This window comes from Pestalotiopsis fici, assembly GCF_000516985.1.
Source record: "Pestalotiopsis fici W106-1 unplaced genomic scaffold PFICI_Scf_9, whole genome shotgun sequence".
In the NCBI taxonomy this organism is placed as follows: domain Eukaryota; kingdom Fungi; phylum Ascomycota; class Sordariomycetes; order Amphisphaeriales; family Sporocadaceae; genus Pestalotiopsis; species Pestalotiopsis fici.
The window spans coordinates 2002667-2015723 of NW_006917099.1; the positions used below are offsets into that span (position 1 = coordinate 2002667).

General features: G+C 51.2%; 4 protein-coding genes across 4 annotated transcripts; 2 read left to right on the forward strand and 2 right to left on the reverse strand.

Moving 5' to 3' along the window:
* Nucleotides 1-1750: 1750 nt before the first annotated feature.
* PFICI_12040 (uncharacterized protein) lies at nucleotides 1751-3428 on the reverse strand (the record flags this gene model as incomplete). The annotated part of the gene is made up of 2 exons (XM_007840621.1): nucleotides 1751-2712; nucleotides 2762-3428. 2 exons carry the CDS (start codon nucleotides 3426-3428, stop codon nucleotides 1751-1753), a joined length of 1629 nt encoding a protein of 542 aa, XP_007838812.1.
* Nucleotides 3429-4261: 833 nt separating this feature from the next.
* On the forward strand, nucleotides 4262-6589 carry PFICI_12041 (uncharacterized protein; the record flags this gene model as incomplete). The annotated part of the gene is made up of 1 exon (XM_007840622.1): nucleotides 4262-6589. The coding sequence occupies one exon, from the start codon at nucleotides 4262-4264 to the stop codon at nucleotides 6587-6589; it is 2328 nt and encodes a 775-aa protein (XP_007838813.1).
* A 1850-nt stretch (nucleotides 6590-8439) lies between these two features.
* Nucleotides 8440-10240, forward strand: PFICI_12042 (Nuclear distribution protein; the record flags this gene model as incomplete). The annotated part of the gene is made up of 2 exons (XM_007840623.1): nucleotides 8440-8667; nucleotides 8720-10240. 2 exons carry the CDS (start codon nucleotides 8440-8442, stop codon nucleotides 10238-10240), a joined length of 1749 nt encoding a protein of 582 aa, XP_007838814.1.
* Nucleotides 10241-11251: 1011 nt separating this feature from the next.
* Nucleotides 11252-12514, reverse strand: PFICI_12043 (uncharacterized protein; the record flags this gene model as incomplete). The annotated part of the gene is made up of 3 exons (XM_007840624.1): nucleotides 11252-11600; nucleotides 11669-11799; nucleotides 11849-12514. 3 exons carry the CDS (start codon nucleotides 12512-12514, stop codon nucleotides 11252-11254), a joined length of 1146 nt encoding a protein of 381 aa, XP_007838815.1.
* Between the last annotated feature and the right edge of the window lie 543 nt (nucleotides 12515-13057).

The window sequence follows — 13057 nt, forward strand, 5'->3', positions numbered from 1 at the left end:
GCCCCAGGGTGGGAAGAAATTAGCGATGGGCGCAAAGTAGTCGCGGTTCCGTCGTCTGCGAAAGGATCTCGGCTGTATTAGGTTTTAGAAAATCGAACCGTAGGATGGAGGTTTGGAGTCCCCGACCGACCGTTCGGGCGGTTACAGGACGGGTTGGCGAGCAAAGGCACCTAACCAGCAAAACCTAGGCAGGCAGCGGGCGGCGAGGCGGGACTGTTAAAAGTCGCTGGACGTTTACCAGGGTGTGTATCGTACCTGCAGACGCTCGGCTTCGGTATTTTAATGAAGCCGCTGATAATGTGGGCATTGCTGGGCTTTGCAAGCCTGCTCCAGGCCAGTCTGTTGAACATGATGATTGGTTGTGCCTACGCGAAAACAAGACCCTGGGCCCTACGTATATTGGTGCAGTGCTTGGAATCCGGGGATCTATCTCGTCACGGCGGTTTTTCGTCATGGTTCGAATTCTAGTTTCCAACTTTTACTGACATGTTATACCCATTCAGCAACTGTGCATGATTTGGAACTAGATGAGCATACTATTGTCTTGTTGCGTCCGTTATACTACTTGACTCGAGTTTACTTTGTCTGTACATGGTCTTATCCAAGTAGAGTTTCCACAGCCCACTGATACAGACTTTCAGGTGCTAGGGATAGCTAAGGCGGGATATCCATTTTCAGGGATTGTGCAGCACCATTGACGGCCGCTAGGCTGGTCTGATGTGTCTGGTTTGGGGTCGAGAGAGGGGCTTGAGGGGCTTTGGCCACTTTGCGACCCAGCTTGTACGGCTATTACCACTGACTTGTCAGCACAATCAAAAGAACTCGGCCCATAATATGGAGCTGTCGAAACAAAATTCCTACCCTGAATAGTCGGATAGTATAGGTGTATGATCGACAGAGACCGATCGGCGTTGAGGCTATTAATACATCAACAATGCCCTCGTCAACCTGTGAAGCTGAAAAAAATGACGACGTGGGATGTCCAGCGGCGGCACATGTAATCTTCAGCGAGGTGCGCAAGTGCGGAGTCCTGTAGTAGTGTAGTATCTACTGCACAGCTTGGAAAAAGGTAGGACTTTTTTTTCCCTCTCAATGGCTTCCAAAATCGCATACACTACGGCAGCTTGTTTAGTGCCCATTCAAATGTGGTAAGATATTCTCAGTTAGCGCACATTTAGTGGTGCTTATGCTGAATCCTAGAAGCCCCAATGTCGCCCCTATCAATCATCCACCACGGCCGAATGCCATTTGCTTCCGTGAAATTCGGAAGCCTCCTTCATTGCAGGTGCCCCAGCTAGTGTAGGACTTTTTTTTTTTTTTCACAAAAAAGACAAGCATCCCAATTGGCACATATTGGTAGGGGGAGGTGACGCAGTCTAGATCGAATTTGTCGACATGCCTGATGTCACCTTGGTTTTCGAGAGGCCCATGCACCTCCACAATGCAGAGTTGTAACAATTGTGCTAAACTAGCCATCGTTGTAGCGCCTTTCGGCACATGGTGTCCAAGTTTTTTCTCGTATACGACGTTTTCCCATGCCAAGGCGATTGAATCATTATACCAATATAGAAAAAAATGAGCATTTACATGATTGGCGCGAACGTTGATGATGGACGGCTACCAAACATTGAGGAGATACCGGGTGCTACCTAGGGTCCACAAATGAAGATGGGCTGATCATGTCGGAATACCCGCATTCAATTCCCACCTCATCCTTGTGGGGCTTCTCCGAGCCAAGGCCGGCCCCCGACTAATTATACGTCTCCGTTCTCTCGGCTCTTCTCGTCTCCCTCTTTGCCTTGCTGATAGTCAAGCTCAGCCTCACTGGGTTGGTGTGCTTGGTCTCAAAGATGGAATCAATCTCCTCCAGACTCAACTTGCTCGTTTCGGGGAAAATGAAATAGCTGGCCACCAGCTGCACCAGATTATACCCAATATACACGGCCCAGATCTTGTATCCAAGTTTGTTGATACCCAACGAAATGGCATAATTGCTGACTACACCTGCCGCGCCCTGAAACATGGCGTACAGACCCATACCCTTGGCACGCAGCGGCAGCGACAGTATCTCGACGGGATACAGATTGTGCATGGTGGCAATGAGCGAGGCTGAAGCCACCTGGAAGGAAAAGATCCAAAAGACAGTCAGCGAGGCTGCCGCGTGGGATCCCGTCTCGGTGAATTTCCAACTGGTGATGGTGACGGCCGTCTGGGCAATGATGATGGCAATCAAGCCCGAAAAGATGAGCGTTCGCCGCCGGAATATATCAATGAGGTACGATCCAAACGCTGTAAAGACAAAGTAGACGGCCGTCAGTCCGAGGTTGATGCCCAGCTGGTCAATGTCGCTCGTAATGCCAATCGTATCCAGCGCGGGAGTGAGGTACTGGCCAATGATACCGCCACCGTTCCATGACTGAAAGAGGGAGTAGACCAAGAGGACCAGCGTGCGGAATCGGACTTGCTTGGTAAAAAAGACACGGTAGTCATACGCGGCCTTGATTCCAGTGCTGGACTCTTCAAGCGACTCCTCAATCTGGGTCATCATGAGGCCGACAATGGGAGAGTTGATGTCATTGTGTGTCGTCATGTACTTGGCAATGACGCGACGGGCTTCTTCGTGTCTGTTTTTCATGACGAGCCATCTCGGGGATTCGGGGCACAAGATGTAAATGGTGACGCAAACGATAAAGGGGAAAAGCCCTTCGAGAACTGCAGCATTGTCAGTAACTATCAAGTCCAAACATGGCATGTAGCTTACTCAAAGGTGTCCTCCACTGCCAGTCGCTGCCTTTCCACTGGGTAAAGCCAATCAAGGCCGCGTTCATGACGATACTGCCGACTTGAAAACAGGCTCCAAATATGCCAACCAGTCTACCCCTGAGGTGCAGAGGTGCAATCTCGGCCATGTATTGGGGCGCTGTACATAATGCCGTGCCGAATCCGAGGAGCAGTCTCCCAATAAAGAAGCAAGGCAAGTTTGGGGCCAGACCCTGTACCAAGGCCGCAATCACGACCAAGAAGTTGCCAATAAAATTGACACCTCGCCTACCAAACGTATCACCAAGCGCCAGAAAGGGCGCGCCGACAAATGTCCCGACGGTCATGAGAGCATTGATTGTGCCAATAATGACGCCGGCGCTGCCAAAGCCAAAATAGCTGTGCCAGCTATCGTACGCATTGATGCCGCCAATGACGGCCCAGTCAATGCCGTAGCCGGCCTGGTTGCAGCCCATGACAAACATGATGGCGCAGATGCGCAGGCCGGTCCGCGAGCGAAAGGTGAGGGCCTCGGCCGAGTGCCGCATCATGTCCTCTTCAGTGATTCGCGTAGCAATGACTTCATCGACCGTGGTGCCGAGCTTGTCGGCCGTCTCGGCGGCGTCGACGTGCGCGACGCCAGTCTTGTGGCTGCTTCGTTCTGCCATGATTGCAGCGAGAAATGCAGAGTCGGGCACAACTCGAGAGGGATTCGATCAAGTCAATGAGGAGAAAGTTGGGACGCCTGCGCATCACAGAACATGAGCTTGCACGGAAAGGAGACGAGATGAGACGGGCAGGCATGATAAATAAGTCGGAACCAATGCAGTCCCCATTATTCGGTTCAAAGGTCTCGACTGCAACCCATGATCTATCCAGGGTCCATCCTGAAGGCCGAGCTGGGACAGTGATGGATGATTCCCCAACCTGCTCTAGGCGAGCCGGTTATGCAGCTGTGTTTTTCAGTGACATGACCATCATCTGTCATTGGCGCGCTCCTCCAAACCCAGCGTTTCTCGCTTGCCAACAACAACAAGGGATATTTGGAGTAGACATTTGCGATTACATGTCTGTCTTTGTGGAGCTTGTATCACTATATGATTGGCTTCCCCGGACAATACTAGCCCGTCGTCGACTGATCATAACTGCAATACCCCACAGCTCCCCCCGGATTGTGTCGTGGTCCACAAATCTTCCGTCCAATCAGGCCGTCTGGATCTTGCCGGTCAACAACTCGTCGTCTACGTGCGTAGGGCTGGGGAATGTCGAAATTGAACATGACTAAAGGGTCCAACCTGGACAGAGGAACTGCTAGTGCGCCCTTTTCATTGATGGTTCCGGGATATCGGAACGCTTATCCAGTTGGTGCTTGCGAGCTCCATGTCTACGCGGTATGGGCCATGATTGGGCAACTCGACTCGTAAACATAAGACCAACTGCCTGAAGCACTTACCGCAGAGCGAGGTCTGGTCTCGGGCACTCTTTAGACTACGCCGCCAAGATGAAGTCTGATCATGCCCATTTGTGCCTTCACTATGATTCTCCAGCGACGGAATGGTCACGGGCTCTTCCTCTGGGAAATGGCCGATTGGGATGCATGGTTCATGGCCGGACCACGACTGAACTTGTTCAAATGAATGAAGATTCCGTGTGGTATGGAGGACCTCAAGACCGCACGCCAGCCAGCGCAAAACACTTGGCCAAGCTGCGGCAACTTATCCGTCGTGGGAAACATGGGCAAGCCGAGGAACTAGCACGTGAAGAGTTCTTTTCTAGCCCTGCATCAATGAGGCATTATGAGCCCATGGGCTCTGTGTACTTGGAATTTGGCCACCAGGAGCAAGACGTCGAGTCGTATAAACGTTGGCTTGATATTGCAACCGCTACTCATTCAGTAGAATATCAAGTCCATGGCATCAGTATTCGCAGAGACATGATTGCGAGTTACCCCGACAAGGTCCTAGTGATGCGCATCACCTCGTCGGAACCAATACAGTTTCAAGTACACCTTGGTCGCCGCGGTGAAAATGAGTGGGATACCAATGAGTTCTTTGATCGTTTGAGAGTGGAAAGCATGGCTGAAGCAGCATCAGCCCGGATAGTAATGGATGCCACGCCTGGTGGCCATTCGAGCAATCGCTTGAGCTGCGTTTTGGGTGTCGGATGCGATCCAAAATTGGGCAGTGTTGTGGCGACCAAAACTTGCATCAAAATCAAGTCTGCAGATTGCCTCCTAGTGGTTGGTGCGCAGACAACCTATCGTTGTGCGGATCCAGAGGGCGACGCTTCAAGAGACGTCCGTGAAGCGCTTGGCAGGTCATGGCAAGACTTGCTATCACGACACGTTGCAGACTATCAAGGCTTGTTTCAACGTACAAGCCTGCGATTGTGGCCAGACTTTTATCATGTTCCTACCGACACGAGGATTGCAAACAGAGACCCAAGAGATATTGGACTGATTGCCTTGTACCACAACTATGGCAAATATTTGCTGATTTCTAGTAGTCGAGACGGATTCAAGGCACTACCAGCGAATCTGCAAGGGATTTGGAATCCAAGCTTTTCGCCTCCATGGGGTGCCAAGTACACCATCAATATCAATATTCAGATGAATTACTGGCCGGCGGCAACATCCAACCTGCTCGAATGTGCAATGCCTCTGGTAGACCTGATTGAGCGCATGGCCACGCGTGGTCAAAGGACAGCCAGCTTCATGTATGGGTGCTCGGGGTGGTGCAGCCACCACAATACCGACATTTGGGCAGATACTGACCCTCAAGATACCTGGATGCCGGCAACACTATGGCCACTCGGAGGGTTGTGGCTTTGCATAGATGTACTCCAGATGCTGCAGTACCGATACGACAGAGCCTTGCACCGGCGACTTTTCCCAATCCTCGAGGGCTGCATGTCGTTTTTGCAGGATTTCTTGATCCCATCAGCAGACGGACGATACCTCGTCACCAGCCCATCGCTATCGCCCGAGAACACGTATATATCAGACTCTGGAGAGCCCGGGATATTCTGTGAAGGCTCAGCCATGGACATGACAATTATCAAGACAGCTTTGGAGCTGTACTTGTGGAGTATAAAAGTCTTGGAGCTGCCCAATGCTTCAAAGCTCAAGGTTGAAGAAATAATCTCTCGCATTCCGCCACTGCATATCAACGACGCCGGCCTCATACAAGAGTGGGGTGTTGAAGATTATCCAGAGCATGAGCCTGGACATCGGCACGTATCTCACCTCTTTGGCCTCTATCCCGGCCATGTCATCAATCCAGTACGTTCACCACAACTGGCCAATGCCGCGCGACGGGTCCTGGAGCGTCGGGCGGCACACGGAGGCGGCCACACTGGATGGAGCAGGGCCTGGCTTCTCAATATGCACGCCCGTTTGTGGGATGCAGAGGGCTGCGGCAATCACATGGAGCTGCTGCTTGGCAACTCGACTCTGCCGAACCTTTTCGACAACCATCCTCCGTTCCAAATCGATGGAAACTTTGGCGGCTGTGCAGGGATAGTGGAATGCATTGTGCAATCTTTTCAAGCCCTTGCAGTGGGTAACGAGGGCGAGAATGAAGTCGAAATTAGGCTGCTTCCGTCATGTCCTCGGTCGTGGTCTGAAGGCGAGGTGTCTGATCTCTGTCTGAGAGATGGCTGGTCGATATCCTTTGAATGGAAAAGAGGCAAAATCATTGACCCGGTACTCGTCCGTGCAAAGCCAGGTGACTCTTCAAGAGCACGAATCATATTTCCCAATGGAACTGCGCTGGTGGTGGAGGGACCTGGAGAGCATCGGGTAAGAAGCGGCGACGATGCAGCAGCATGAGCGATTCAGGTGGCTCTTGAAAGCTGTGGCGTTGTTCAACGTTTTAACCGTCTGTTAAGTTGCCATCATTGTGCTCAAGGTACAAACCTTGGATCGGAAACTGCGGAACTGGCTGGGTCAAGAAGATTAACCTCCAAATGAAAAAACCCAGATACCCCAGAGTTTTGAGTTATTATTCTGCTCGTATAAGCAAATGGCTCTCTGAAAGGATTTCTTGGTGAACAATTTGGGCAATCACTGTGCTTGTCCTTATTTCATGTCAAAGTTGGAAATGTCCCTATTCTCGGGACCATGCCAATAGTATCGTGAGCTAGAATTAAGGAGAAGATGGTTGACGATACTATTTGGGGCAAGATTATCTGAGCAATGTGCAGATGATGGACAGAGCAGTGGGACTCGTTCTCGAAGCCATTGACGAATTATGGAGGTTGGCTTGGATGGGTCCTTGCCAAAATTGGGCGGGCAGAAAAAGGCACAGAGAAGCTAAAGGGCCGTTGCATGAATGACCCTTTTAGATGAGGCGCATCATCATTGGGGCGAACGGCAACTAAATTCAATGCCGGATCATGTCGGGTTCTACCTAATTTGTAGCAGTAGCAGCCAGGAGAAGACGGGAATTGGTTGGATGAATAGATGGATGGTATCTTGTCTTGTATATTCTATAGCCTACAGATGATCAAACTGGAAGAATCGAGACGGCCGAGATTCTTTTTTTTCCCCTTCTTCATGTTTTGGGTGGGTGTGTGAGAGAGTGTATTTCTTTTTCCCACACGTGTTCACGCGCTTTGTGCCAAATGACCCCACCAAAAGAGCGTAATGCCATCCAGCTTCCCCTTCTCGCCCCCAGCCCACCAATTGTTCCTCTTTATTAGCAGTGGTTGGCGACCGCCCGCAACACACTAAAAGCCAAGCACGGGCGTTGCCATAGGTAGCCGGGTAGTCCAGCTAAGCCCGCAAACGGCTAGCGCCATGCCAGCCCAAGGGGAGCCACTTGGGGACTGACCTGGACAATCAACAGATCAAAGTGGAGGGTTGGGAAACACTGACACTGGCATCCCCTTCAACGACAGCGAGGTTCAACCGCGATCCCTCGACCATCTTCAACCATCCCGGGCCCCTTCTACGACTGGGGCGCACCAAAGCGACGATGCGATAGCCCGGTATATCGACGACGACAATACTAACCAGACCCTGATCGGCGACACGACAGGAACAGGGCCAGCGACAATCAGCCCAACACCACCACCCGCCCAGGACCGGCTCCAGCAATCAACACCACAACAGACGACTGACTCACCCTTTTCTTGCTTCCTTCCCGCGCAACGTTTGGTATCTGCGCCAACAGCCCGACCCGCAACAAGGCTGTCGTTGAGGAAATTCGCCATCTCCAGCTCACCCCGCGACTCTCCTGTCTCGGAAGAAGGATCGTCACAGGCCTACGATCTTTTGTTCCTACTACCAAGAATCGCTCCGAGAGACCATTCTTTCCTTTTGCGCCACCATCTTTTACCCACCTCTTGACGTGCGATTATTGTCAAGACGTACATTGCAAGACCAAGACTCGCGCCGCCTCCTGAATCACAAGATACGGCAGAGATTGCAAAGACCATTTCTCCTGTGCCAACGATATTTCAACTCTTGTTCGTTTGATTCTTTGACATACATTACGACATACTTGCTGTGTAATACTTGATCAACTTTTTGCTTCCATTACATTGCGCAAACATTTGCGATCCGAAACGACTCGTTTATCCACTTCTTCACGGGTCGCTCAAATCGCCCACTGCTTGCAATCGCCCATGCGACACTATCAAACACCAGACTGCGTTTATCGCTAAGAATCAACAAACATGGCTGAGCCACCTTCTTCCCCGCCAAATCCAAACGCCACTACCGAGGAGTCCTTGACCTGGTACAAGAATCAATATGAGCAGCTGGCTGTCGAGCTTGCCGAGTTTCGAGAGTCCAGTCACGAGCTCGAGGCAGAACTTGAAAAGGATCTCGAGGCTGCAGACAAGAGGGAGCGATCACTACGAGAAAAGGCCGAGGGTGCCCGGTTCGAGGCTGAAGAGTGGAAGGTAAATGATACTCGTTTCGAGTCTGGGATCATGTTTATTGACGGTGCGACAGGAAAAATGCAAAAAGGCCAAGACCGAAGCCAATGGGGCGCAAAATGCCCTGGAAAAGGAGATTACTACTCTCCGCGACACAAACAGGACACTTCAACTAAAACTGCGAGATATCGAGGTCGCCAATGATGACTTTGAGCGACAGGCCCGTCATACGACCTCTTCGCTCGAGGACTTGGAACAAAAATACAACCAGGCAATCGAGCGCAGCGTCATGATGGAGGAAGAGGTCAAGATTGGCGAAAAGGAACGAGAGAATCTGAGAATCGAAAACCAGAGACTACGCGAAGAATTGTCCGACCTCAAGGTTGAAGCCGAAATCCTGCAAGACAAGGTTAAGAAGGCGGAAAATCGCCATTTATCCACCATTTCTACCGATATTTCTATTCCTGGATCGCCCACCTTTGAAAACTCGCCGCGCTCAACGGCAAGCTCACCACTCATTTCTACGCCACCCGACGAACTATCTCTGCCTCCTCCGAGGAAACTAACTCCTGGACTCTCTGACCCTCCTTCGCCGCCCGTCTCTGAAGCCTCTTCGTCGCTCCCAAGACCAGCTTCGAGACTTCGCACACCCATGCCTTCTTCTGCGACAAAGTCTAGACTACCCTCGGCAGCAAATTTCAGCACTACGCCCAGGCCGAGAGCCATGACGACCACGTCAAACAGCACCAGAACATCCGGATTCAGGTCCGCCACCCAAACCCGAACACCCGCGCCCACGAGGACGACTGCTCCCCGGGCCACGTCTCACAGAATACCACCATCCACTTCGCTCAACCACATTCGCACTTTGACTGCGCAAATGCAACGTCTCGAAGCCCGCGTGCAAAATGCTCGATCCAAGCTTCCGGCGCCCACTACAACCCCTCCAAGAGCCTCCCCACGATCGGTACTTGGTAGCACCAGTGTCCCGTCCACGGTTACGATAAGGAGTCGGAAACGTGGTGTTGGCTCGGGTGCCTCGGCGGCTCTTGATGAGACGCCATCGCAGTCTACCGGCGCTGGCCGGACAGGAAAGCACGTACCTCGGCTTAGCACGTCTGGGGTTTCTCGCCTGTCATTTGGCCCGCTACCGAACCGGACCAGCAACTATGATCCCGACTCGAGCTCCGTGTCCATTTCACGGCCGAGCAGTCGCGCTAGTGCAGCTTCTTCTCAGTTTGTGCGGCCGGACAGGCCAGTCTCACGAGCAGAAATCGGACGTCCTGTTTCCAGGACATCAATGAGCGGAACCAAGACGCCACTGAGCCTGCGGCCTCGTAGCTCCTTGTCGGGCAGCCTCCACGGCTACTCTCAGAGCATTGGACGGTCAGAATTCGACGAGGCGGACGAAATCTACGAAAGTCGCACGCCCAGCCGAAGAGGGACATATAGCAAGTTTACCTCGGACGCAAGCACTAGCAGCATTCCCATGCCGAGTACCAGTGGCATTCCCATGCCTAGACGGCAGAGCGCCGCCTCGTCCAGGCGGTCCAGCGTGGGGATCAACACTCTGGCAGACCTCGGCGAGACGTATTAGTTGGATCAGCAAATTCCTGAATTTCTTTTGTCTTGATACCACTCGGGGATTTACACTATTTGCATCCAGATTCGTCTCGCCGGACCAAGTGTCTGTTATTAAGAGTACTCGAGATGCTCCAGCATAGCGCTTGATTTTATGAAACGGTATCGGCGTTGGTAGTTACCATAGGCATGGTATCGGCGTAACTCGGTCATGGTACTTTTTTCTGGTGTTAACATGTGCATGGCTTTGGCGTTGGAACTTGTTTTCTCATCTTTTTCAAGTTGGAAGCTTTGAAAGAGAAGGGGGTCGAAGGACAAGGTTGGAAGTTGGTCGTATACTTACAGTTCAAACAAGGCAGTAGATGCTTTGGAGATTATACAGTGGATTAGAGCCAGGGGATGATTAAGAGGTGCAGATAAATATAAGCCAGACGGCAGATATTCCTTTTGTGAATTTATTGATACTGCATGATGAGCATTTCATGAACGTTGCCACTTGTAATATATATATATTTTCTTGTTTGCGTGGCCCCAAATGGAGAACTAGAAAATCTCTATCTGGCATCTCGAATTGTCGCCACTATTAATGAGGTGCGCGAGATTTCCTGGAAATTACTCGCTGTTGCAATAATATGATTGGGCCGGCCTGATGGCGATCCGGGGGCTGGTGGTGACATGTCTCAAGACTCTGATCAAAGGACTTGCAAACAGTGTTTGAACGAATACTTGAGACAAGGAACACAGATATTGAGAGGCAATATCTACACCACAATTCCGGGGAATGACTGCTATCGGGGGGAATCTGGTTGTGGTCACGATTGCTTTGGTACTACCAGCCTCGTGTACAACTATTCCCGAGGTCACGCGCCTTGTAAAACTGCTGGCTCTCGGACATTGATTATGATTAATATTGTTATATGATTGGAAACATTTTGAATGTGTGTTTTGAAAACTACATGATGAAAATCAAGACGGCAGGACTAAAAAGTCCGCTTGGCTTGCAACATCACAACCTCGGCCTGTGGTACTAGCAGACAGTATTGAGATACACTTCATCGAGCGTAAAGTCTAGAGAGTCTGTAGTGATGGAACTGCACGTCCAGCCAAAGGCCAAGGTGCCCGAGGCTGCCAGGTCGTCGACGGGGACCGATACCGTCTGCCAGCCGCGGGTCGCCGTCGTGAGGGCAGCACTGTTTGCAGCAAAGGCGGTCGTGTACAGCGTGGTGCCGGCATAGGTGACGGTGGCTGTGCACGTCGACGTGGGATAGATCAGGCGCCCGTACAGACGGTAACTAAAGGACAGGGTGGAGCTGCTGCCCACGCTGGTGAGAGCCTGCGATATGGAAGCCGTTGTCGATCTTTGTCCATAGAGGACACTGTTTTTAAAAGATACATGTTAACAAGGCTCGCACCAAAAGGCAAGGTGTAGTGTCATGGTACTTACGCGAACCAGCTGCCATAGGGGGATTGATAGGCATTGTTGGTGTTTGATTCAATATAAGCAAGGGTTCCCTTGGTCCATGTCGAGGAATCACCTTCTTCGAAGCCACCATCGGCAACGGCATTGGTGGCCGACTAATGACGGGTTAGTATAGAAATGTGGCTGAGTTTAGATATGACTTACACAGGCCGGAGCAGTGGTGCTTGATGTGGCTGTTGTTTCAGTAGTTGTGGATTCAGTTGCAGAAGCGGTAGAAGAACTGGTCGTAGGAGCCTCGGTAGCGGATTCAGTTGTAGAGATGGTAGAAGAGATGGTTGTGGAAGCTTCAGTCGTGGACGCTTCAGTGGTGGAGGTCTCGGTAGTGGAATCAGTTGTAGAGATGGTAGAAGAAACCGTTGTAGAAGCCTCGGGGGTAGAAACTGTCTCAGAGACGGTTGTGGAAGCTTCAGTGCTGGAATCAGTCGAGACAGTGGAAGTCACACTGGTGGAATCGGTTGACAAGGTAGCCGATTCAGAAGTTTCAGTTGGGACCGAAGAAGTAGTCTCCGAGGTCGATTCAGAAGAAGTCGTGACGGTTGAAATCGTGACAATAGGCGTTGTAGAAGAGATGGCACTTGAACTGGTATATGATGCGAGAGAGGTCGATGCCACCTCGGAAGAGCTGCTGAATGCAGACTGAGAGTATGCCAGGACAGTACTGTTTGATGGCGGGCGGCCACAGCCCTTGCGCTTCTTGGTAGGTTTTGCCAATTCCGAGCCCAAGCTGGACGTTGTGTCGGCCGGAATGGCAATGGCCTCAACTTCAACCGCCACCGCAGCCACCAATGCCAAAGCGAGTGTAAACTTCATTATGAAGGCTTAATTTCAAGTAGACGGAGAAAGAATGAAGGAATGTCTAGCGTTTCCATTACTGTTTACGATTTCTTGGCCGTCGAGAGATTATATACTTGAGCAAATCTCTAATTCCATGTCTTGGCGCCCTCATTTCCTGGTATTGATCGGGCAGGCCACTAGTCCCAGTCCTTGCGATGAGTGGATATATTGGTAGGAATCGGCCAGGATAGCTCAGCTCCTCCATAAAAGAAGCTTAAAGGACAAGATGGTACCATGAGCTTGATTTTGCAAAACATTGTCTTGATTGCGACAAACACAGCCTCGCGCCCTTTTTCCCTATTTTGAAATGCTTTATTCGTCTTTTATGCATATATAGACTCGGCCCAGAGCAGGCACTTTAATCACAGACGACTCCTTTTGCCTCGCAACGTCCCTTTTGGAAAGCGCCTAGTCTTGTTTCTTCATAGCTGACAGCCACCCCAGCGCTAGGCGGCATCTAGCTTGACTAGCCAGGGGCTTTGTTTTCAGCTCGATCCAGCATTCCGTATCATTGGTACG